At 41.4% G+C, this 27,688-nt stretch overlaps 1 protein-coding gene across 1 annotated transcript; it reads right to left on the bottom strand.

Annotated features, from left to right (window-relative positions):
* Positions 1–2,803: 2,803 nt before the first annotated feature.
* Positions 2,804–18,076, bottom strand: LOC311051562 (transient receptor potential cation channel subfamily M member 5-like; the record flags this gene model as incomplete). The annotated part of the gene is made up of 18 exons (XM_084066141.1): positions 17,881–18,076; positions 16,886–17,077; positions 15,589–15,691; positions 14,546–14,667; positions 13,134–13,364; positions 12,705–12,803; positions 11,903–12,031; positions 11,016–11,145; positions 10,668–10,810; positions 9,857–9,969; positions 9,453–9,714; positions 8,620–8,735; positions 5,808–5,940; positions 4,614–4,788; positions 4,085–4,256; positions 3,559–3,752; positions 2,968–3,112; positions 2,804–2,861 (listed from the first exon to the last, which is right to left on the bottom strand). The coding sequence occupies exons 1-18, from the start codon at positions 17,887–17,889 to the stop codon at positions 2,804–2,806; spliced, it is 2,526 nt and encodes an 841-aa protein (XP_083922267.1). The 5' UTR covers positions 17,890–18,076.
* Positions 18,077–27,688: the final 9,612 nt, after the last annotated feature.

Below are 27,688 nucleotides of genomic sequence, written 5' to 3'. Positions count from 1 at the left end.
CAAGTAAAAGGCCTGTGTTCAAAATGTTACTTGAGTACAAGTACAAAAGTATTGGCATCAAGATATAATTCAAGTACAAAAAGTAAAAGTACTAAAATGTTTGAAAATAGCAGATCTACAAGCTCACAATGTGTCGCATTGGAAATTGGAAATACTCAAGTAAAGTACAAATACCTCAAAATTGTACTTAAGTACAGTACTTAAGTAAATGTACTTAGTTACATTCCACCACTGATGATTACATGATTGTGAGGAGAAGGCTGATTATATACTGTAGCCTGTAGGCACAAATGGTTTATATAGGGCAGGGGTTTCTTTTCAGGGACCACTAGATCGCTACGTTTTTGGCCGCAGAGTCGCGGACCCCCATCTGAAGATATTTCGTGGCAGGGACCCCCATCTGAAGATATTTCGTGGCAGGGACCCCGATAATATTTGCTTCATTAAAATCTTCAAAAACAATTCCAGATCTTTCAAACAAAACATGAAAATAGCCGATCTACAAGCTAAAGGTAAGTTACAACTTAAAGTGGATTTTGATGCAATATTAACACATTTTGCTGGGGACCCCCTGTAACCACCTCAAGGACACCTGGGGGTCCCCGAACCCAACCTTGAGAACCACGTCTGCTACAAGGAGCACATGAGGTCACTTTGCTCACCTTATTGTGCTAAAAGGAGCACTTCACTCATTTGGTTGATATTTATCAAAAGCCCCTGACAGCTTTAATAAACACATAGTTTTTCAAAGTAAAAGCTCCAGATATTGTTTTTCTAAATGAAAGCTCCAGACATCATGTTTCACAATAAAAGCTATAGTTTTTCCAAAATAAAATTCCCAAAACCAGTTAAAAAAAAAGAAAAAGAAAAGTTCCATACATTTTATTAAACAATCCCCAAATCGTTTTTCAAAATAAAAGCCTATTTTTTTCAAAATAAACCCCCCTCACATTGTTTTCCTTTCAAAATTAAATCCCCAAAACCAGTTAAAAAATAAAAGTCCCATACATCAATAACAGCAATCCCCAAACATTGTTTTTCAAAAAGCATCTACATAGTTTCCCCCAGATCTAGTATTTGTTTAGTTTTTTTCAAAATATAAGCCACAAGAGGCCCGTGCGCCCTACGGGCGCCCTGCCCCCTAGTAGCCTGGCCACGAATTGTGTGTGTGCATTGCTTGTTAGTCGCGCAATACCTGGAAACCTGGCAACCCTGTGGCTGCGTGGCTGCTCCGTTGCAGACAGGCAGAGGCACAGGCACGCTAGCCACGCACGCGAAACATCGCAGACCCCTTGGGGGTCCATGGTGACCTAGTGTGGTCTAGCTCTGAGATTAATGGAGTACACGGACATTATCGCGGCTGACTATGTGCAAGAGAGAAAAAACTAAAGCGAAAACAAAGCTAAAGGGCTACAGTGGAGACAGACCATAGAGACCGACATATTTCAATGGCCGCCGCTTCGTTTTTCGCTCGGCTCTGGTCGGCTGCACTCGGCTCGGTAAGACCCGTATGAACGACAGAGACACACGGCAAACAGGCAAAACAAACAGCCGCGCATGCGTACAACTCCCAATTGTAATATAGAGATAGATATATATTTTAAAAAGTAAAAGTTACAAATCCAGTTTTTCTAAATATAAGCTCCACACAGGTTTTTTGTTTTGTTTTAAAGGAAAAAGATACCATGACATTTTGTTTAACATATTAACGTTATATTCCCATTAAAGTCTTGGCAAATATTTGGGCCCACCTGCAATATCCCGGCCCACCAGGGGGCGCCGGCCCACAGGTTGAGAACCGGTGCTATAGAAAAGCAGGCCGGTCTGTATGTCATATTCTTTTTTTTCTCCTTTTTTCTTTTTACCCCTTTTCTCCCCAATTTACTGTGTGTTGTCACTGCTGTTGTATCCTACTGACTCACCTACCAGTGAGGAGCCCCCACCGGGAGGACGTAGAGCCTTCGTCCTACTCCTCCCACCCAACACTCCCTACAGACAGCCCCCCCCACCCCGTAGGAGTACATAAATTGACAAATACCTCCCCCCCCCCCTTCCTCCGGCTTCCCCCCCCAGAACACGGGTCAGTCGTGTTGGCGTAGAGACGCTCAACAAAGCCGGATGCACCGCGCTGGATTCAAACCCACAACCTCCAGGATGTTTAGGTTGACCGGGGTTTGGTCAAAGCGTCCAAGATCTGACTGAGAGCGTTCTCCACCTAGTGGACACAAACAGTAAGAACAGCATATATAGGCATGAATGTCAACATTTAGATGATAAAACTCTGTGACAGAACGGTGGACAACATGTGTAGTAAACTGTTCTATGAGGATTCATTACAGATCAAACAGAACAATGGTTATCCGTAGGAACAGACACTGAGGAGAGAAGAGGTTTGGTTTGAATAAACATCTGGACGTTACCTTGGTCTCCAAAGCTCTCTGTCTCTGCTCCATGTTGACTGTGGTTTCAGTCAGTTGTTCTGACAGTTGTTTCAGCGCATTGTCCACTTTGTCCACTCTGCCAGAACACACACAGATTGATTGATTGATTGATGGATTGATGGATGGATGGGTGGATTGATTGATTGATTGATTGATTGATTGATTGATGGATGTTGAAGTAACACACATTGTGGGAAGCTGCTGCATCTCATTAGATGATGATTACAATGAGGTTGAGTTGCTACTGTTCAGTACAATGTTACTGAACTGTTACACTGATGTACCAACACACAGTACACACAGTATACATACACTGGCCCTCATTTATCAATGGAGTGTAAAAAAACAGGGTATTCTTTGCCTTATATTTGTGTGTCAATGTCTGTGCTGTCAGTCACTTGTTTCAGCACAGTGTCCACTCTGTGAAAATACACAGGTGGTTCTTACTGATAGCTGGACTACACCTGCACAAAAACTCAAGTAAATGTACTTTGTTAGTGTCCACCGCTGGTCATTATCATCTTACTTGTCAGAAATCTGCTTGATCTGCCTCTCAGAGTCACCCTCTGTCTCACTCTGGGCTTTAAGGAACTCCTTCTTCTGATCGGTCTCCCAGTCCTTAAAGGTAACCCCCTTCACCTCCACTACAACGCATGTGGTTGTTACTCCACCTTGTGGAAAATGTTTAAATTATTATCATGAACCATCAACATAATTTATACAGTATCTCAGCAGCTGTGAGCTGAGGTTGGGCCTATAGACAATGTCAACAATTCAAACAATCATTTGATTAATCAATTGATTAATAATCAATGTAATATTTGGTAGATGCTGTACTAAAAGCACAGTTACACAGACTATTTTGTACAAATGACCAGTTTTCACAAAGAATCCTCGGGAACGACTCATGATTTAGCCTATGCATCATTGTAACCTGTGCATTCATTCATTTATTCATTCATTCATTCATTCATTCAGGCGCTCACAATAAAATAGACAGTTGTCAATTATTCTCTTTTGTTCAAGACTTCACCCAGTGGTCAAATCACACTATAACCTTTTACTAAAGATAAAATATGTTTTATTTTGTTCTATTTGATCTAAATGAAATACTGACCATGATCCATGTAGGGTCTGCTGGAAGACTCCCTGTGGATTTTCTTCTTTAAAAAAGAGAAGAAGAGATGAAGGTGGGAGAGGAAGATGAACGGAGGAGCCAAAACAGGACGGGACTGGTACTCCACGATGAGGTTGTAATGCTGGAACTTCCAGTAGAGGTCGCTCTTATCCTGCACCGTGTCAAAGGTCTTGCTGCATGGTGGGTTGAAGGGACAAAACAACAAACTATTAAATCATATTTGGGGTTGATTGGATCTTGCGTTCATCATATAGGGTGTTTTGTCTTTAAGAGCACTACACCACAGGTTTCCATCGCGGACTGGTGCTGGGCGGTGTGCGTGCGTGCGTGCGTGGTCTTGGTTTATGTTTCCTCATACATGCCTACAAGGTTACTGTGGACCACACTAATGAGATGATGAGAGGAGATAACAGCTGAGTCCAGTAAAGAGAGACAGAGTGACATTAATGGAGTCACAGTCACAGACAGACAGAAGGAAGGTGGCTAACAGGTACAGGGTACCTACGTGAGTATGGCGATGAGCAGGTTCATGAGCAGTATACAGGTGACCAGCAGGAAAACCACCAGCAGAAGGATCACCAGCCAGTTGTTGTACGTGTTCCTGCATGGCTCAGCACCGTGCTCTATCTGTGTGTCGTTGTGAGTGCAGTTGTAGTCCACGTCCCAATGTAATCCCGCTTTAATAGAAATAACAATATTAATAATAATAAATGTAATAATAATAATAATAATAATAATAATACATGTAATGGTTGAATATTTTAACAGTCAGCATATAAGTCTCAAACCGAAATTGAAACGTACACATAAGATAAGTTAATGGTCCATGGCATTTTAAAGGTATTCTAAGTGATTTATACAGTATATAGTTAAAACAAAATGTTTTTAGTTAAAAAGTGAAAAGTCTATATTGTGACAGTAATCATTGCTATAGAGCTGTGGTAACCAACCACATTTTGTGCACACACACACACACACACACACACACACACACACACACACACACACACACACACACACACACACGCACACACCATCTACTTCCTCAATAGGAAAATGGCCAAAGATGTGCAGGTAAGGTCTGTAGAACACTCGACGGAAGATACGTTCTGGGTTGGGGTCGTAGGAATAGAGCAGCGCCTGATTGGCTACTCCATATGCCACTATCCACACCCCCAGGAAGAAGAGGAATGAGAAGACATCTTTCATCTGAACAGAAACAAGACATTTAGTGTTTATTTATCCTGTTTGTGACCTTCCCTCCACTATAGCTCCAGGATGAGGTCCCACTGTGTCCAGCTCTGGCTGAGGACCGACCGGTGGAAATGTCCAATTCTTAAACAAATATTGATGGGTTGAAACAAACTTTTAATATCGTAAATATAGTTTATATTTTTAATATAAACTTTATAAAAGTTTATATCTAAACTTTTTATGTTTTTTTCATAAATGAAAAATGCTATTTTCGCTAGTTTACATTATTTTTGAAGAGTAATAAAAGAGTGCAGTTCAGCTGTCACAAAGCACACCTCCTCTACACATTAAAGGCTTAGTAGTTAATGTTTTAAATCCTATCTAAGAACTGTCGACATCACATTAAAAAACTAAATGAGAACTGTGGATGTCACATTGAAAAACTAAATGAGCGTAACACTGCTAGTTGGGAGAAGGAAGAATCACTCCTGTCTTTGATGAATAACCAATACTACTTACAGTTTGCATACTGTACACAAACACGCAGACAAGGATAATGACTTGTGCTAATGACTTTGACTCGTCAACTTTTTGTTAATGTCCAAGGATGTGAAGAGAGAGGTTAATTAGGAGGAAAAAAAGATGTTCAACAAATGACCTGGGGTGAGAGTACTGCTGCCGTACTGCTGGGCAGCAACTTCCTTTAGGTCTTAAAATCAATGTGACTAAATGACTAAATGAGCCATTTGAAAGTTTGTTATAACTGATCAATAACCTTTTCCTTTTCAGAAAAACAACTAAACAGACATCTGTAGAATTGCTGGACTACATTTACATTTTGGAATCGATGTTCAGAAAAAGGTAAGAATTGGACATTGTCTTCCCTCCACCAGAGCTTGACACATCAGGACCTCATCCCGGAGCTCGAGCAGAGGGAGACATCACAAACAGGGCTATTGTTCATTATGATAACAGTGACCAATGCTACCCTCACAGCGTGACAAAAGAACATTAACATATGTCTTATATCTTACCATCTTGCCAACAATGACGATTTTTGGTCCCATCTGTTTGTGAACAGCGAAGATGTGAATGAGACGGAGTGTGAAGACCATGTAGTCGATACACAGGACACATCGTCCAACGTCATAGGACCGCTTAAACATCCTGAAGCACACGAGCAGAATAAATACATTTTAACTCATTTTAACCAAACTCCTATTTTTAGGATTTCAAGCTTATCATGACTGTTCCGGCATTTCTCTTAGTTCTCTATTTACTTCAATCATGGTGTTAATGGACAGGCATTATAGGCATGTGTCTACCTATGTGATCGAGCAGATGGCAGTGTCGCTTCTGTGGTCCATGCATGCAGACTATATTTAACACTGAAATATCAACATGAATTTTCCCACAGGAATCAATAAAGGTCTGCCTATATGGATAGATATCCATCTACCCAGACAGACAGACAGACAGACAGACAGACAGACAGACAGACAGACAGACAGACAGACAGACAGACAGTGTGTCTGTAATAAAGGTTATAATAACTTGTTTACACAATCAAACTGGCTGTAGCATGTCTCTGCTCTCGGTTACAAACCAGTTCATTCTGCATGATTTCCAGTCAGCGACAGCTTCAGATATCAAACCTGCCAGACGCCAGATAACGTAGCCTACGTTACCCAATGTGGCAGTTCACCCTGCCACTGACACTTCATAACCACATCAACACTACACAATACACCATATACACAATAGCCAGGTAGCATACAGGATAGTTTGGTGGGTGCACACACTAAACTCCATTTAACAGCTTTTAGTATGTTTCCTGTATTGTATTGTTTTCACTTATGATCTAAATGATTTCACACAACACAGGGTTAAAGGGTAAAATTGTTCTTTATTTTTAAGTTGCATGTGGTATTCTAATTGTTTTATGGATTATTAGTACTGTGGGAAAGGTGCTAATGTGAGGACACTTTAAACGTGTTAAATTGTGAAGTATAATGTCTTTAGACATGGAGAAAATAACTGGTTGTGTAAATTGTTTGAATCAATTTAGGATTGGTATGGTCCAGTGGGAGGGGCTTAGCCTTTAAAGAAGGGTGCCTACCACTGCCCAGGCAGTCAGTGAAGGGCTGCAGTAGGGAGCAGACCTATAGCCAATCTGGCCAGTATTGTGTTTCTGTTTGTTTGTTTGTATTCCCTGGGACTTCTTTTTCTAAAAAAAGGTGAATAAAAAACCACTTGTTGCATCTAAGGACTGCGTTGCTTCCAGTGTTTCCGCCATATTCTACCCACACTGGGACAAAGTGTGACACCCAGAGACTCTGGGTAACGTAGGCTGCGTGACTAGAACGTTAATAATAAGAAAACAAGTCTTTTCATTGCTAGCTAATTGAGGAACTGGAAAAGGCCAGGTTGCCATAAACAACAAACTTTGGAAGACAGTTAAAGACAACTGGAATGGTATATGAGAAACGCGACTGATACATCTTGATCACATGACTTCAGATATAAATATAGGTTTGTGTGAGTTTTGGACAAAAGGTGTGGAAGTTGAAAAAAAAAGTCTGTTTAGAAGAAAACACAAAATAGTGGACAATCTAGTCTGGCACAAAGGACCAATGGGTCCTTTTTTATTGTGCAACCTACGGTTCAAGAGTTATAGGTAGCGCCAACATGAGGCCAATTTGAGAAATGTGTGGGGTTTCTTCCTTGGCCTACTGGGTGTTTCACAGTAATTGAATGCTGTGTTCAAGATTTGTGGCATTTTATGCAAAACAGGCCCCTCCTGCTAACTTTGAAAGCCAATCATAGCCAATCGAAATGATATCTGAAACATCTGACAGATAAGTCGTGATCAAGTGATCGTGAGATCATGTGTACGATGTGTGTGAGTGTTGGACAAAATCTTGTAGGAAAAAGTTGTAGGAAAAAGTGTGAAAACAGCGGAAAATTGTGCCAGGCAGAAATGGACATGGTCTATATGGGGAGCTACGCTGGCCGGACGGCCGGACAGACGGACAGTTAGCAAAAAAGGAGGCCAGAAGGCACTATGTGGAGTGGCTGAATAACCTAAATAAATAAATCACAAATATAAACTAGTCAATAATCACTACTATATAACTTGCAGAGAACAAACATGCATGTGTATCTGCACAGGCAGATGTTTAGTAGCTTTACCTCGTATTTCATTGTGTTGTAACGTTACACCGTTGGTTCTCAAAGTGGGGTCCGGGGACCCCCAGGGGTACTTGAGGGGGTTCCAGGGGGTACCCAGCTAAATGATGGACAGGAACCAAATGGACCCTTATGGGTCTGAAACTCTGAGAGTGTACAAATGGAACCAAATGGACCCTAACGGGTCCATTTGGTTCCAGTTGTACCCTCTCAGAGTTAGATTAACATTGATTTTACAATATTAATTGGGGTCCCAGAGATAGAAAAATGCCATTAAATGGGGGTCCGTAGCCTAATGCATGTCAAACTGGGGGTCCTTAAAATTAAAATGGTTGAGAATCACTGCTATAGAACTGTATAAATCTTCTCTTATGGGGGTCCCTGGCATATCTTTTCAAATGGGGGTCCACGGGCTAATAAGTGTCAATTTGGGGGTCCTTGACATGAAAAAGTTTGAGAACCACTGCGTTACACGCACCAATATGATTACATGGTGCTGGAGTCTAATGAACACTTGAGCTCAATTAATGACAATTATGGGTCCTGATGCCAAAGTCATTACCCACACAATATTTATTGCGTTTTGTTGTTTTCTGTCCTTGCTCATGTCACAATCTGGAGTACTATAGTACCTAATAATGAATAATGTGTACCAACCTGCAGATGAGACCAATAAGGAATAGAAGGATGGCAGTGAGGTCATACATGTTCCAGACATCCTGCATGTAGAGCTTCATCCCCTGGTGTGAAGTCATGTCACGCATGACGAATGCCTGAAAGTTCATAAACACATCAATCAAACTGAATCAAGACAATCAGCTGAATGTGTCACATGCACAGGCAGCCTATACTTTATGTTTCACCCCTCAGGGGTCCCCCAACTGACCATCAGTCCCTGACTCGCAGAACCCCCCAGATGTTCGTATACACACCTGCATTATTGTGTGCAGAACTGTTCCCACCAGCAGCTTTCAGAGCACATTCATAAGAACTAGATTTTCAGTCAGCTACGCGGACGGTCACTGAGTTATTGACATTTGAAGTGTTAAACACTGCTGTAGTGCCCAATTTAGTTTTTTTTTTGTGGCAGACCCCTGAACTGGCAGACCCCTGAACAGTGTTTGTGCCCAGTTTGGATGTGGCAGGTCCGAAAGTTACAGCTTACATCCTCATAAACAGTGTGGACAAAAATGAAAGATTCAAAATACTCATGTAAAGCTGATTAGCTAAAAAGCTGTTTTTTAAATATCAGTTGGAACTTAGAAGCTCTCAAAAGGTAACGCCCAAATGAGTCCTGCCGACCAAAATAAAAATGAAAGCACCAAAGTACAGCAATTAGATACAAAAACAAAATGTATATATATATATATATATATATATATATATATATATATATATCGATCAGTGCGCAGTGCTAAGGTCCACTGTTGTACTTTATTTAAGTATTTATTGGAAGAGTGGGAGTGTCTGTTAACACAGGATATGCTCACCTCATAGATCTCCTCACAGAAGAAGGTGAACACCCAGAAGTACAGCACGTATTCACTGATGGACGGCCCACTAGGGGGCGCTGGCTTAAAGTCCACCAGCAGCACGTAGGCAAACAGAAAGAGGAAGGGGAAGTACATCACTGTGTTGCCCAAAAAGGAAGTGACGGGAGCACTCCAGAACTGACGGGCCCTTGATACGACAAAGGGAGGCTTGGGCTCCTTGCTACGCCTATTAACCATTTGTTGTATTTCATCTGGTTCCCTGCAAGGTGGAGCATCATCATAAACCCACTCAACTTAGTCTTAAACAAAGTGAATTAATGTATAGTTTTAGTAACAAGTATAGTATGCGTATGGGACAACACGTGTGTTATTGTGTTAAACACGTAGGGCTGGGTGCTAACCTGTAGGAGATGAGGTTGGTGTAGCAGAGTGGAGGGCAGAAAAGGGTGAGAAGCACTTTCCACATTGTTGTGTCCTTCTCCATGTTCCCCCACCAAGCCTTAGACAGCAGAGACTGAGAAGCAGAACGGTCTGTTTTAGCTGTTTCTGTAGGGTCATGAGTTCATGGTCCACACACACACACACACACACACACACCGTTTCTGTGTGTGTGTGTGTGTGTGTGTGTGTGTGTGTGTGTGTGTGTGTGTGTGTGTGTGTGTGTGTGTGTGTGTGTGTGTGTGTGTGTGTGTGTGTGTGTGTGTGTGTGTGTGTGTGTGTGTGTGTGTGGTTCTAATCAGTGCCACTATGCACGCTGCCAGGAGGCCACAGAAATATAACCTGGAATCCAGACTGATTCACTACGTTCAGCATTTCGTTTTTTCACTTCACTTCTCAGTGACGTGTCAGTCTTCCTTTCAGAACGTCACCCGTTATGTAGGAACGTCATTGCTGATTGGATAGTGCTCAACGAATCACAGTAGGAAGTGAAATGACTTGAATTTTACATTGGAAGGCTCTGGTCCCGCCCCCCCACAGACCAATCAGAACCTTTCACATAGGAAGAGCCGCAGACTGAGAAGTGAAGTGAAAAAACGAATTAACGCTGAACGTAGCGATTCAGTCTGGATTCCAGGTTGACAGAAATATGTGCCTCCACTATTTTCCCTTTTCATTTTAATTTTAATATTATAATTAAAGTTAAAGTGGCTGAAACTTTGACCAAGATTGTTGAGGATACAAGCTGAACCAGCCAGACAGAGATGGACCAACCTCTAATCCATCATGGTCAAAGAAGAGGTGTGATTCAACAGCTATGCCCATCTTGAAGCAGTTTGTGTTCCATACTTTAGACTCTTTGTTGAGCAGCTCAAAGGAGTGACTCTCATTGCTCTGGTAACACGAGCTCAACATACCTGAGGTTAGGAAGACAGCACACAGGAAAATCATAAGAAAGACATACGATTTATGTATTGGAAATAATTAGAATGACAATACATTAATATTTATATATGAAACATATATTTCCATTCCATGTTCCAATGTTTCCAAAGTTGACATAGTCTCTATAGGATCCAAAACCTAAAAAACTTCAGTTCGATGATATATTCAAGGTCTCACCATGTGCCAGGTTCTCAAACTTCTGTGCCGACTCTTTCATGGAAAGTTTGGTGTCCATCTTACTTTCCAACGTTGACATTTCTCTAAGCATCTTACAGGCACTCAGAGCATTCAGCACTGAGTCCTCTGCCTGGGAGACGGACAGAGAGAAAGAGGGACAGAGTGACAAAGAGACAGAGAGACAGAGGGACAGGGGGAAAAAGAGACAGAGGGACAGGGGGAAAAAGAGACAGAGAGACAGAGAGACAGAGTGACAGAGAGACAGAGTGACAGAGAGACAGAGTGACAGAGTGACAGAGTGACAGAGGGACAAAGAGACAGAGAGACAGAGGGACAGGGGGAAAAAGAGACAGAGAGACAGAGGGACAAAGAGACAAAGAGACAGAGAGACAGAGAGACAGAGAGACAGAGGGACAAAGAGACAGAGAGACAGAGAGACAGAGAGACAGAGGGACAAAGAGACAGAGAGACAGAGAGACAGAGAGACAGAGGGACAAAGAGACAGAGAGACAGAGAGACAGAGAGACAGAGAGACAGAGAGACAGAGGGACAAAGAGACAGAGAGACAGAGAGACAGAGAGACAGAGGGACAAAGAGACAGAGAGACAGAGAGACAGAGAGACAGAGAGACAGAGGGACAAAGAGACAGAGAGACAGAGAGACAGAGAGACAGAGGGACAAAGAGACAGAGAGACAGAGAGACAGAGAGACAGAGAGACAGAGAGACAGAGAGACAGAGGGACAGCGTGACAAAGTGACAAAGAGACAGACAGACAGACAGACAGACAGACAGACAGACAGACAGACAGACAGAGGGCTCATTACAGACTCCCTACTCTACAATAATAATTTTAAATAAATCCTTCTCTGAGCATCAGGTGTTTTACCTTCTCCCAGAAGAAGACAGCGCTGTCACTGTAGTTCTGTAGGACAGCCCAGATAAAGAGATGAGTCCAGGGGGATTTACAGCGCTGGTTCCTGTATGAACATTCTCCTTTCAGCAGCTTTCTGACAGACTGAGGATAGAAGAACAGAACTATGAAGAGGAAATGGGAGATGAGCATTAAAGGCCCAATCTGGGATTGTTTTGAACAGATATATTTGGCTTATATTTGTAAAGAGTTTGATTTGTAATTGGATATATCTAACCCTATCATAAATCAAAATATATGTATGTTTTACTTTACTCCAATGTCTACACACATTACCAACATTAACAGAATACAGAAAACACAGCTTACAAATCATTTATAATTTTGTCTATAGTGTTAGTAATTGTATCAAGACCTGAGTCAATAAAGAAAAATCTCCAGGTCTATTTGTTTACATTTATATTACTGATCAGGCCTTCATTGACTTAAACTGAAGAAAGCAGTTATTTATTTTGATAAAACAAACTGTAACAGATTATTATAACAGCATAGTAGAGGCTGGCTACTAACTATTAAACTGCTATTAACCCCGGCTTAAACCCTATTACCGGAGTCCCCAGGGGTCATTACTAGAACCCCCTAATTATTTCCCTCTACACTACATATCTTCACCAAAAATAGCCGTCACAACACTGCACGTTGAGAGCTTGTAGATCTGCTGCTGAGGGTTCAAACCCAGAACAGGGACACTAGTGTAGTGTTCATGTTTAAAGAGAAGATGAAAGAACATAACAGTATCATATGTTCAGAAGAATACCTCCAGAGCCTCCTTGTCAGAGGTGAAGTCTTCTAGACCCAGATCAGTGAAGTAGAAAGGCTTCACATCAACCATGAACTCCTTCAAGACACCTGACACCTGGAGACAGAAAAGAGGCAAAGAAGAGGAAATAAGACAATCCTGTCACAAAGGACACATTTCCTCTCAAATCAAGTGGCTTTGTACTATTGCTTTCTTTCTTTTTTCTTCAGAAAATAATATTCATACAGTATATTATATGTTCAACAGAATTATCAAGATTATATTATTCACCAATAAATTACAAATTTGCTTTATATTCAAAGTAGATTGTTGTTGATAGTTTAATTCCCTCCACCAAACTTACAACATTAAGTAGTGAGTGAAGGTCATCTCCTCAGAACCACTGATCAAGGATTCTAATATAGATTTGTCTAAACCTAAACCCACCTCAAACAGGCTGATCTCTTCCAGAGAGTTAAGGTCTGAGGTTCCCAGTCGCTCCTTCAGGCGTTTCAGTAGCAGCTTGTAGACCAGTGTGTCTTTATCCACTCTGCTGTAGAGTTTCTCCAGGAGGCCATAAGTCAGGTCGATCCAGGACCTCTTCTTATTGAACAGACGTACAAACTGTGTCTTGTGAGTGGCCAGTGCGAACGTCCAGCAGTCCTTCAGAGCTTCATCCTGTTGGACACAGTGGAGGTAAAACAGGGACAGGTTATCTAACTGTTTTTAAGCTGCAGACCAGAAAACAAAAAAGGGAAAATAATATGTAGACAATAATGAGATTTCTGTGTAATTCCTTTTTTTTTTTTACAAACTTTAGACTAGATTTTCTTACTGTAATAAAAATTGTCATAAATTCTATATGCTTCCAGTCGCTAGTTTAAAGTCTCCTTTCAATCATCAGGATATGCGTTTTGCTAAATTATGATCCTATTTATTATAAAATTGACGATAAAGTAGGCTATTCTCTAGGAGGGGCGGGATGATTTGATTGACAAGCAACACAACCAATAGCATTCATTCCCCGCCCCCCCGCTCTTGATTGACAAGCTACCCAACCAATAATGGTCTGGTCTCATTCTGACGCGTATTGAAAGATGGCGGACCTACAGTCTTGCAACAATCGGCTTCATTTTCGGTCTATAGAAAGCAGCGGAGGGGGTTTGTCCATCTCATTTATACAGTCTATGGTGAGTGCCTGCGTGACTATTAGTAGGTAATTTCAAGAGTAATATGTCTGTACCACTAGGTGGCAGTATTCACATAAAGTGAATATACCTGTATATGTGTGACTTCAACATTCAGGTATGCAGCGGCGGAAAAAGTACTCAATTTGTTTTACTTAAGTAAAAGTATCAATACTGCAATGTAAAAATACTCTGTTACAAGTAAAAGTCCAGAATTCAAAATTTACTTGAGCAAAAGTACAAAAGTATTGGTATCAAAATGTACTTAAAGTACCAAAAGTAGAAAGTACTAATTATGCAGAATGTCCCATTTCAAAAGTTTTTAAATGTATAAAAATCTTTTGAAAATAGCAGATCTACAAGCTCACAATGCATGTGTGCTTGTAGATCTGCTGTTTTCAAATGGCCAACATGTATGGAGGGCTGAAGTGGTTAATGTATGTTTTGTAATAATAATCAAAATCTACAAAGTAACTAGTGACTAAAGTTTTCAAATAATTGTAGTGGAGTAAAAGTACAATATTTGCCTCTGAGATGTAGTGGAGTAGAAGTAAAAGTACTGAAAATTGGAAATACTCCAGTAAAGTAAAAGCAGCTAAAATTGTACTTAAGTACAGTACTTGAGTAAATGTACTTAGACCATTGCAGGTATGTTGTGATGTCGTTTCTCACCGTCCTGTTGATGTCATCATTGAAGAGCTCACTACTGGCAAAGTCCACTCTGTTCCATCTCATTGCTAGCATCAGCTCCTTACCGTAAGGGAAGGTATCACCTGATGCACGATGCTTACTGGCTGAAACACACACACACACACACACACACACACACACACACACACACACACACACACACACACACACACACACACACACACACACACACACACACACACACACACACACACACACACACACACACACACACACACACACACACACACACACACACGTTAAATGAACATCATAATTAGTGGAGGAACCAAAAGCCCAAAAGTTGACTTTACCCCTCCCCGGGGTAGAACAAATGTGACATTGTTTTTTCATATCTTTAATCCATTTCAACCGGGAACGCATCTGTGTCATTTTAGATTTCTTTCGCTATTCAAAAATAGCAGATCTACAAGCTCAAAGCGCGTCACCGAGTGCCACGCTATGAGCTTGTAGATCTGCTATTTTTGAAAAAACATGAAAATGTGTGCAAATCTTTCAACATAAATATATATATTTTTCAAAGCGAACATTTGTAACTCAAATCTTTGCTTCTGGGGATTCTACAAATGTCTTCTAAATCCTTAAAAAACTTACGTTGCTATAGTGGTGCTCAAACCCCAAAATGATATGTATTTGGCCATATAAAATATATATATATATATATATATATAATATTCATAGCGTGGCACTTGGTGCCGCGCAATGAGCTTGTAGATCTGCTAATTTTCTAATGGCCAAAGAAATCTTAAGATTCCACAGATGCGTCCTAAAGGTCTTAAAGGGTTTAGAGGTCCCAAGTTTTACTTTTACTACTCTTCTATCAGGGGTAGAACTAAACGAAACATTGTTAGTTTTTTTCCTACCCTGGGGAGAGGTATCTAAAAAAAACTAAGGCCCTTTTTGAGTGTTTGTTCCTGCACTAAATGTGCTGTAACCCACAGTGTTTTCACTTCCCAGAAGTAATGACTATTAAATATAATATTAATTATTGTTCTATATTGTACCTGGCATCAGGGCTTTGATCATGACTGTATCAAAGTCTTCTGGTCTCTCCTGCTGTTCATGGTAGAATGTTATCAGCTTCCTGTTCTGGTAAATGCTCTGAACCTGAGGGTCACGGTCAAATCAAATGGGCAAATCAAAAATGTCTGCAATTACACATCAACTGTAAACAGGAACTTGTAAGACTTTGTGATATTCTGATGGGATTTAGTGTAATCATACATACATACATACACACACACACACACACACACACACACACACACACACACACACACACACACACACACACACACACACACACACACACACATACATACATCATTTATATCTGCAAAGTAACTAGTCACTAAAGCTGTCAAATAATTGTAAAGGAGTAAAAGTACAATATTTGCCTCTGAGATGTAGTGGAGTAGAAGTAAAAGTACTGAAACTGGGAAATACTCTTCACGTACTATCGTTTATTAACATTGAACAGCACTTGTGCCTTCCTTCTATTTTATTTTATTATATAAGATGATGTTTGGCAACATATGTGATGTCTATTGTTTGTCTTTTGTTTTATGTGTTTTGTTTTTGAAAAAAAAAAAAAGAAACTGGGAAATATTCCAGTAAAGTAAAAAATCCTCAAAAGTGTACTTAAGCACAGTACTTGAGTAAATGTACTTAAGTACTATGTTAAAGATCTATAAGGGTCCATTTGTTTACCAACTCTCCATTATTTAGCTGGGGACCACCTGGAACCCCCTCAAGGACCACTGGTGGTCCCCGGACCACTTGTTTAGAGGAATAGCAATGAGATGTTAAATGTATATACCCGCCTTCTATATACAGAAAGAAAAGGTATATTTTTGACATTGTTCGAATGGTGATTAATCATGATGAATTAATTCTTAAACTGTGATTAATCTGATTAAAAATGTTAATCGTTTGACACCCCAAGTACACACACACACACACACACACACACACACACACACACACACACACACACACACACACACACACACACACACACACACACATGTAATCACATTCTATAAAGACCATCCCCTTTCTACTAATTCTCACTAATTTCACTTTTCCAAGTTCTTCTTGGTCACTGCCTGCAATTATCTTACTTTGATCTTCATCCTCAATATCACTGACAACTCAATATATTCAGATTCCATTTCAAAACGCCCGCTTCACCTGACAAGCCACCAGCCTCCGCTCTCCCCAGTGGATTTCCAAATAATAATCTCCCTGTGATTGGCTATAGGTTCAGCCTCATCACTGTGAACCAATCACTGCTCTTACCTGTTCAACAAGTTGATCTGGAAGGGCTTCAGAAGGGAAGTGTTTCCTGATCAGGTCTGTCACTCTAGTGACATCAGCACCATCAGAGGCAGGTGATTGGTTCTCCAAGATCTCACTCAAGAGGTCAGCCACACCTCCTGAACCTGCCAGCACCAACCAGGGTATGGAGTTCCTCAAAGACACGGCCACCCTCTGATGAAGATATAGATATAGAGAGAGAGAGACTGTCTGGCTCTTATTTCTTTACATAGGCCTACTTCCGATGTATAAATAAATTAGATCTATTTTCCCCCGAAAAAAATCCCAGGGGGTCCGCGGACTCCCTGCGTTACATTAGTAGGATGCTGCAGTGACCTCAAAGTGTTGACAATATGAATGACAGGGCGATTTATTAGAGACATGACGGTGATTGTGCTATCCAGCTGGGCTCGGTGCGTCCGACTGTAATGGCGGCAGCGAGCTATGTGAGGCAGTACTTGATGGTGCTGTCTGGAGACTGGCCTAAGCATGACACGACCAATGAGAGTTAGCGCTTAGGTTGTTGCTAAGATACGGTGTATGGCACAAAGCGTCTCTGCCCCATAGCTTGTAGATCTCGCACACATGATTGGCGTAGCCTGCGTTGCCAGATCTGCCTTTTGTATAAGCGATTTTGGGCGTATTTGGGCGCGCTTTTGGGGCTCGTTTACATAGACCACGGCAGCGCTTGTTTCTCGCCCGTTTCACGGATGTGGCAAGGAAGGTGTTGGGTTGCGCTGCGCTGTGGGGTAGTTGGGGTTGCTCGTGGGCGCGCATCCAGGCAGGCACATGGGCAGTTCTGCCGATGCAACTTTGTCCCTGTAACCTAACTGTAACGTACCGAGGCACACCAGGTCGCGCATGCGCCTTATTCCCAATTGTATAATAAGATATAGAACAGGACACAGAAAAGCTGGAGCTGTGATATGATATTGTATGAATGAATATTGTATGAAGAAGCAGTGATTGTAGCCTACCTCCAGCATGGAAAGCTCTCCTGATATGAGCAAGTTGAGGACAGAAATGTTAATGGTTCTGCTGTCTGTAAGAAAAATATGAATTTTATTAAATCATAACTCAACTGGGAAATGATCTCCTTTCTCATTGCTCTATGTACAGTACAGTTAATTTATAGCTATAGCACACTGATGTATCATATTTCTACATATCTCATATGTGTAGTACTGGAATATTTACAGTTGGCCAACTGGATATATTTCTATACATTTCCTCAAACCTTATGTCCCCTCCCATTCCCTCAGGTCCAGTGAAGCCAACCTCCTGGAGGTCCCCAAGGCCAAGTACCGTACCGGGGGGGACGGGGCTTTCTCTGTTGCTCCCCCCCCCCCCCCTCTCTGGAATGCACTCCCCAACCACCTCAGAAATGCCCCCTCCCTCCTCTCCTCCAAAGCCTCACTCAAAACCCACCTCTTCAAGATTGCTTCTCTCAGCTGATGTCTGGTTAAGATGCCTCTCCAACCCATGCTTAACCTTTTATCTTTTTATTGTTTTTCCTCTTAATAAATGTATGTAAAGCGGCTTTGGGTACTTAGAAAAGCGCTATATAAATCTGAGCTATTATTATGATTACAATTACAATTATTTTCATTTTCATTTTCATTATATTTTGCAGGTGTATATTTGACCTCAATGGTTAATCTGGCATCAAGAGGAAGTGTACAGTGCAACCTGGTTCTTACTTGAAACATTAAATATTATCTTCACTTTGTGGAGACATTAGTTTCCACTGGAGCCTGAAGGCCTCCTGTCACTTTCGTCGATGGAATATAACTTTACCATGTTATATATGAATGAATATAACATGAATATAACATACCATGATTAATTCAATTCCAGTAACAAACAAATCCTTTACGTCCATCATCTCTTACCCCAGATGTGTTGTGTAGAGATGTGTTTCTCTAACTTGACTCTGCAGTTCTTCTCTCCTCCTCTACGATCTTCACTCCCATCATCCACCAGCAGGAAGGCCTCATGGTTCTTCTCCAGACAACCGTCACTGGTTGTGTTCTGATTTTTTTTCCTTCTTTTTTTGTTGTTGTTCTCAACAGAGTACTCAACATCTCTGTCCTGAGAAGGAAGAAAACAGGAATTACATCTCACTTTTTTGTTATCCATGTGCTTCTGGTGAGTCTAAGATGGGAGGAGGGGGGGTTAAGGCTGAATTGACTCAATATGGATCCAAGACAGGAAGTTAAGAGTATATTTAATTCATAAAGGGTCCATATTTACTAAACTAGATCCTAACTTACTTTGTCAAAAACAATGCCATCACATTATGATCTCAGTACTTATTAGTATTAAAGAGTGGCAGAAACATAATAAACAGGACATTTAATATCAGTACATACAGTACAGTTAAGAATGTGATGTAAATAAAGTGGAGTTTGCCAGAATGATACTTGTATGAAGATGATTAATAAGGTGGAGGAAAACACTATTTGTGAACAGTGTTTGTATGTTTGTATATATACCTGAGAGACCAACTGGTCTCTGTTGTGCACACATCCCCAAGGAGTGATGCCCACCCTGTTGTAGATCCACCGTGCCTCTCCAGATCCTAAACATCTCCCTACGCCTTCGTCAAAGCCTTCTGTCAGTATCCAGTTGAAGCCTCCTGGATGTGTGTGTGTGTGTGTGTGTGTGTGTGTGTGTGTGTGTGTGTGTGTGTGTGTGTGTGTGTGTGTGTGTGTGTGTGTGTGTGTGTGTGTGTGTGTGTGTGTGTGTGTGTGTGTGTGTGTGCGTGCGTGTCAAACGTGCCAACAGAAAAACAGCCCTTTAGTGACATAGTAAAAACATACCCTCCCCCTCATTATCATAACACAACAGGCGTGGGCATGAGGAGGAGGGACTAGGACAGGTGGGTGGTGCTAAGGTGGTGGAGGAGGTGCTAAGGTGAGAACCAGGTATACTTAATGAACTAGAGGCGTGTCCACATAAAAACAATTTTAACAATTTCTGTACACTTTTTTGAAAAGAATATTCCTCCTAGTATAACCATAATACCTGATGATTATGTTTTAGGGGGGGGGATCACTGAAAATCATGGCACCCCGTCTTTAACAGACGTGGAATGAGGATGAATTCTGAATCAGTCATTACATCATCAACATTCTACTGACCTCTTCAGACAATTATAACTCCATTCATCAACTGCATTATGATGTGAAATACATGATTTAATATTCACCAATTCATACCAATTGCTGTCATTAGTCATGTACTACAGTTACTACTGTCTGTCTGTCTGTCTGTCTGTCTGTCTGTCTGTCTGTCAGCATCATGCATGATGCCATCAGACCATAAAGTAGCTTCACTAGTTGTTTTCTCCACTTGTGTTATACTTATATGTTGAACTTCAGTTTTATAATGGAAGTCAATGGAGCTGTGATCAGGCTGAACCTTTGTCCATATTTGTTATATTATGTCATAAATATAAGATTCTATATGGATCCTGACATATTTAAAGGTGCGATAGCTTTATGTTGTGATTGTAATCATTGCTATAGAGTGTTTGTTCAGTAACAGGAGTCTCCATGTCTCTCTCTTTCATGAACAGGTTGGGATACTAATTTAATCCAATCAGGAGAGAATTCATACACGATAAACAAATGAAACAGGAAGTGATGACACAAAGAAGTTCAGGATAGAAAATCCAGAATCAGCTTTTTATTTACAGTATAGTGTTGTTCAAGTTCCATTTCGTCTGCTCACTTCTTTGTGTCATCACTTCATTTCACTTCTTTATCCTGTATGAGTTTGTCACACACGCGCACACACACACACACACACACACACACACACACACACACACACACACACACACGCACGCACACACACACCTTTATCCAACGCTGACCACTTGACCCGTCCCTGTCTGATGACCTTCTGAACCCAGGGTTTGACCTCTGCACTGCCTTCTCCTCCCACCACAGACACCACCATGTCGGGTGTCTTCCAACCCCACCCTCCATCTTGGTCTTTGTCTCTTGTCATCAGGTCGTAGATAAGGGAGGGTTCAGTGTCTGATGACAGACGCAGGAACTAGGTGATCAAAGAGACAAATCAGAAGATGACAGTGATGATGATCAACCTAAATACACTCTCATCTTTCATATCAAGAGGGGAGGGAGCAAAAAAGGACAGAATGTGCCAAAAAGGCACAAAAATCCAGGTCCAGGCACTCAGGTGGATTTGAAATTAAAAAGCCTTTATTGGGCAATGGGCTTACAGAACATTAAAAAACACCTAAGCGGGTACAGCTTTGAGTTTTACTTGACTTTGACATCTTTATTGATAATATAAAAAAATGTACATTTACACACATTGCTACACAATTATCAAAAAGGATAATACACAATAAAGCCAATGGCTTATTTCCATTGTGGTCGTTTAACATGTACGTTATGTAGTGGGGAGAATGTGTGTGTGTGTGTGTGTGTGTGTGTGTGTGTGTGTGTGTGTGTGTGTGTGTGTGTGTGTGTGTGTGTGTGTGTGTGTGTGTGTGTGTGTGTGTGTGTGTGTGTGTGTGTGTGTGTGTGTGTGTGTGTGTGTGTGTGCGTGCGTGCGTGCGTGCGTGCGTGCGTGTGTTAATGGTGTATTTGGAGGATCAAACTAAATATGTTTTACTCTGATGTACGGTACTACAGTATGTGGAAAACTTGAATGTTGAATCTCTTGACTGAATAATGTTAAATAGATGATGTAAGACAGAGTATCATGAACCACAGAGAACATTGATCACATTGTCAGTCAGACACTTACAGGTCTGGAGTCCCTCCTATATTTGTCTCCCTCAAACTTCAACCCTCCAAAAGCATCAGTGGGCTGTTCAGAGGAGTGCCGCTCACTGGTCCACTCAGTGTCCACAGCTGTGTTGATGTGTGTTGGATGATCTCTGGGACGTCCACACTGACACAGATGCCGTCCATCACTGATGACACAACAGGTCAATACATCAATATCTGGGGACCCCCAGGGGTCCTTGAGGGGGTTCCAGGGGGTCCCCAGCAAAAATTAGGAAGACTTTAAACTCTTAAAACCTAATTAAATGTTCAAACGATGTTCATTAAAAACAGCTGATCTACAACGCAACACTTTGTAGATCAGCTATTTCTGAATAATGTAAAATAATGACAATGGTCCTGGCACTATTTTCAGATGGGGGTCCTCAGCCTCAGCTACACATGGGGGCTGTGACATGAAAATGATTGAGTAGCACCAAACTAGACATCCTGTCATTCAATCATCACATTATCAATTCTAATCAACTCACTTTGTTTCCAATAACTTGTCTGTTCTGTTTAGTGTGTTGTAATAATGGAGGTTTGTTTACCTGGAAGAATCTTTTATGAAGGTGATGCACTCTCTTTTCTTGAAGTCTGCTGGTTTCCATCTCTGAAAACATATTAGACACAGGTTATGGGACGTTATCATATCTATAACATTTAGGATATTTGCAATGTCCAATGCATAGGCAGTGGTGGACAACGTAATCCTAAAGTACAAATTAAAAGTACATTTTCTCACTGCATTGCTGTATTATATTATTTCCACCCAAAATATAATAAATAAATAAAGACATTTTAAGACAGTGAAAATAACAGATGCACAAGCTCACAACATGTTGCGATGCGTTGTGAGCTTGTGGATCTGCTATTTTTGAACTATATTTGAAACAAGGCTTAATTGGTTAATTTTTAATATATGTGTAGAGTTAAAAGTACAATATTTATATTTAAATTTAAATGCCTCCTCATGGTGGCGCTGCCCCTCCTCTCTGGTTCCTCCTGCCTCCTCATGGTGGCTGTGCCCCTCCTCTCTGGTTCCTCCTGCCTCCTCATGGTGGCTCTGCCCCTCCACTCTGGTGCCTCCAGCCTCTTGTAGAAGTGGCTCCATGTGTACACAGACTGTACTCACCTCTTCAACAGAAAACATCATGAGCCTCGTGATGGTTTCTGTTGTGTCCTGGTGGATTCAAGGACGTTTCAAATGTCCACCAAGCCCCTCGCTCCTTCTCTCTCCCTCCTGGATTGACAGAGATGATGTTTTATTGGTTTAACATGGTCTAAACCAGTGGTTCTCAAACTTTTTCATGTCAAAGGACCCCCAAATTGACACTTATTAGCCCGCGTTTGAAACCCCCATTTGAAAAGAGGGGACCCCCATAAGAGAAGTTTTTTACGGCTCTAGCAGTGATTCTCAGCCATTTTAATTTCAAGGGCCCCCAGTTTGACATGCATTAGGCTACGGACCCCCATTTAATGGCATTTCTATCTCTGGGACCTCACCCCAATTTATATTGTAAAATCAATGTTAATTTAACTCTGAAGGTCATTACACACCGGCGATTATGCGAATATACGCAAAATTCGGACTCGGTCCGAATAAATAAAAGACGCTTTTTTTCGCTCTGCGAAACTGATGTGGAAGCTGATGACAAGAGACTTTATAAGGTTTTTACAAAAATACGTATTATTCGCATGAAAAAAATCACCCCCGGTGTGTAAGGACCTGAGAGTGTACAAAAGGAACCAAATGGACCCGTTATGGGACGTCCACACTGACCCCATTTGGTTCCAATCGTACACTCTCAGAATTACAGACCCATAAAGGTCCATTTGGTTCCATTTGCACACTCTCTGAGTTACAGACCCATAAGGGTCCATTTGGTTCCTAACCATCCATCATTTAGCTGGGGACCCCCTGGAACTCCCTCAAGGACCCCTAGGAGTCCCCGGACCCCACTTTGAAAAGCAATGGTCTACTCTAAACCATGAGGGGAACAGCAGCTCTCTTTAAAATGGACTCACTTTGATTTGGAGCATATTCTACTTTGCCCTCAAACAACCACTACTTTAGTGGTAACACACACACACACACACAAAATAGTTCAATAGCACTGATTTATTAAAAAAAAGTTAGTTTCTGTCTGACAGCAATGATATAATTAGTCTAGATGGAAAGCGGGGTCCACATGCATAGGGTGGATTTTTTTCCCGCCACCTTGTTTTTCTTTAAGGAGTAGTTCACGCAAAAACATTACTTATTTTATATCAATTACACACCCCATATGAAGCCTTACATTCATGGAGATTTTTTATTTTTTGTCGCATTCCAAAATCAATTATTTGATGACCAGCGGAAAGACGCTGATGTGTCCGGTATAGGCAGAGTCCTCCCGGGACTCCCTCTTTCTTTGGTGCTTCGACCGTTTTGGTGGTTGTACACCACGCCCACCTGGTCCAAACACCAAAGAAAGAGGGAGTCAGTCCCCAGCCTGCATGGCAGGGCACGCGAAAAACAGTGCAGAGGGGTGTGTCGTGACTCCCCAAACTTAGATTTGTCAAAACTTGCGAATTTGAGGGAGCTTTTTCAATTAATTCTATCATTATATGAATAAATGAGTAAGAAAAGAAGAAAGAAAAAAAGAACACGGAAAAAAATAAAATGCATGCTTGGTGGGCAACCCCCCTCCCCCCCCCCCAGTGGCGCCCTAGGCAACTGCCTACTCTGCCTAATGGACGGGCTCTCTGCCGGTCATCAAATTACTGGCTCAGGAATGTGACAAGAACTAAAAAGTATCCATGAATTCAATGCTTCGTGGGTTGTGTAATTGATAGAGAATAAGTAATTTTTTGGGTGAACTACTCCTTTAATCCTTCAAGTGTGTATTTTAGGATTTTGCCAAGTAACAGGTTGAAATAATATCCCATGAGGTTCATTTTTAACCCTTTATTACACATCCCAAAGCACATCCTGGACATGATAGTATGTCACAAGGACTTACTCCAATCTAAGCCTTGGAGCCAGGGAGGCTCTGGGTCCCATTATTAGAGAGAGAGAAAACAATCCATGAGACTCAGCAATACTACTGCAACGGATGATTGAAAGATCAGCTCCAAAACAAAACTCCATGAATTCAAGGCTTCATGGTTACATAGGACAGGACATGGCAGCTTTCAGCAGAAAAGAGACAGAACTCAACTCAAAGTAGATATTTATACCCAGTGTGTATGCACATGCATGCTGTTTTCTATAGGCTTGTGCACGAGGTGTATGTGTTCGGATCCAGATGCCTAAATGTGTGTGACCTGTGTGTGTGTGTGTGTGTGTGTGTGGGGGGGGGCATGTATGGATGTACTTCAGTGTGGACGTAGGTGTGTGTGTTACAAGTGCTGAGACTATGTGTGTAAATGTGTATGTGCTAAATTAAGTAGTTTGGTGTGTGTGTGTGTAAGTCCATTGTGTGAGTTGGTTAAAACAATATAGTGGTCAGCTAAGGTCAGATGTCCCCTGGATGCTGGACATCTGGACCTCCTAAGAGAATGGGCCCTTATCTCCTATGAAAGGGTTTAAGGTTTCTGTAACTAATCGGGAATGTCTTACTAGGCCAACTAGTATCAGTTTTAAGGTTGACCAGAGTAATCAATGGACTATGTTTATTAGGCCTTCATTAATAATATACATGGTTATATTGTAATGTGAATGCATCACAATATGGGTACTGGTATATTAGTGTATAATGGTATATAATATTATGTATGGATGCATGTATGTAAGTACAAAGACCATGTGCTGTTTTAGATCACTGTTAGTCATTGACCATAGGAGCATCCAGTGTGTAGCATCCTGCGGGGATGTGTGTCTCTAGATCTGTGTTTTGTGTGGTTCAAATCAGGCCATGTGAGTCCTTATGTGTGTTCATCTTAGGTATTTCTAGAACTATGCTATTTCAATATACCACAAAAACAAAGCCAATAATGTTCAGATTACATCTATATTCCTCTTTTAACTAAATATTTGTTGTTGATTGTTCTGCCTACTATTTTCTCACAATCCTTGGAGGCTGTGTGTGTGTGTGTGTGTGTGTGTGTGTGTGTGTGTGTGTGTGTGTGTGTGTGTGTGTGTGTGTGTGTGTGTGTGTGTGTGTGTGTGTGTGTGTGTGTGTGTGTGTGTGTGTGTGTGTGTGTGTGTGTGTGCGCATGGACATGCGTGCGTGCGTGAACATGCGTGCGTCCCTGCATTGCAGTAGGCTATGAAGGCTTACTTTGTGGCTCCTAAAATCTCCAAGAGAGAACTTTGAACTATCAGGCTCCTCTCCTGTGGAACCATGTTTGAGGTTTGGTCCAGGAGACAGACACCCTAAGTTTAAGAGCAGGCTTAAAACCTTCCTTCCATTTGGGGAACAACAGCACCATCATCATTCATATGTCTCTAATATCGTTAAAGTGAGTCCTGATAGTTGAAAGCCATAAAGTAAGAGCCTTCATAGGAATGCAGTGCTCTAACACCAACCCCCACCCACCCCCACACACACAGCCACACCCAACCACCCCCACACACACACACACACACGCACACACACACACACACACACACACACACACACACACACACACACACACACACACACACACACACACACACACACACACACACACCCTTAGTTCAGGCAGAATCTTTAACACACTATCAATTATTAGTAAAAAGACGAATATAGATCTATGAACAGTTTTGGCTCCGTTTTTTTTATATATTTAAATAGAGCCAAGATATGCTGTATCTTAATAATACCAATTTTACTGAAATCTGAAGACATTATTTCAGCCTGGACCCACTTTCCCTCTAGACTAAATATAAAATAATATAAATATGGTAGCTTTGAGAGAACTCACAATTTCTCCAGACGATCGTAATCACTTGTGTTCCTGTAGAGTTGTGTCCAGGGACTGTAGTCTATCCTCCCCAACCATCTGTGGCCGAGAGACTGCCAGGTCAGAGGGTAGTGACAGAGTGAGGTCATTCCATGTTGCTACATGTATGTGGAGGAACCGGTATGTCGAGGAGGAACATCTTTTTGACCTGCATGGGTCCTGTTTCACCAAACCTAGATTGGGGATTAAGCCGGGATTCATCAGCTATCCTGGATGAATTTATCCAGGATCATACAGAGATATTAACGTTTAAGTAATGTTATTATTAAAGATGGCTCTTTACATTGCTTCAGTCATCAAATCAATTTCTGTAGGCCTACCTTTTTAATGGATGAAATTGTACCCATTATTTTCCAATGCTAGTAAAGCAAGCCTGATAAAAGTATCAAACTCACAGAATTCACCAAAACACAGGAAATTACATCTACTCTGTTAAAAGAAATCGGTCCCCCTCGCCCCAAACCAATCTCCTGGATTCAGACAGTCACACAGTGAGCATAATAGAGTACATCATATACATCATATATGCTATAGAGTCTATAGCATATTAGATCTAACTATAAAAACTATAATTTATAAACGTATTGGACTGCATGTATGTATAGACTCCAAACAGTTTAAATGGAAGTAACAGACCGTTATATTCAGTGTTTCACCTGCTCTGTCATAATAATAACAAACACCCAGCAGCAGCTACACAGTAACACACGCACAGCTACACACTAACAGTAACACACACACACACACACACACACACACACACACACACACACACACACACACACACACACACACACACACACACACACACACACACAGCTACACAACACAACATGATGTTAAAACAACTTACCGTGAAGAGTTACAATCACACAGTCTGACTCTACTTGTTGTTCTGACACACACGCACGCACGCACGCGCGCGCGCGCGCACACACACACACACACACACACACACACACACACACACACACACACACACACACACACACACACACACACACACACACACACAATAAGGCAGCTCATTGGTCACAAGAGCGGCCGT

Source organism: Gymnoscopelus microlampas (assembly GCF_963454915.1).
Source record: "Gymnoscopelus microlampas genome assembly, chromosome: 9".
NCBI lineage: Eukaryota > Metazoa > Chordata > Actinopteri > Myctophiformes > Myctophidae > Gymnoscopelus > Gymnoscopelus microlampas.
The sequence above is the reverse complement of the archived record's forward strand: the minus strand, read 5'-3'. Positions and strand labels throughout refer to the sequence as shown.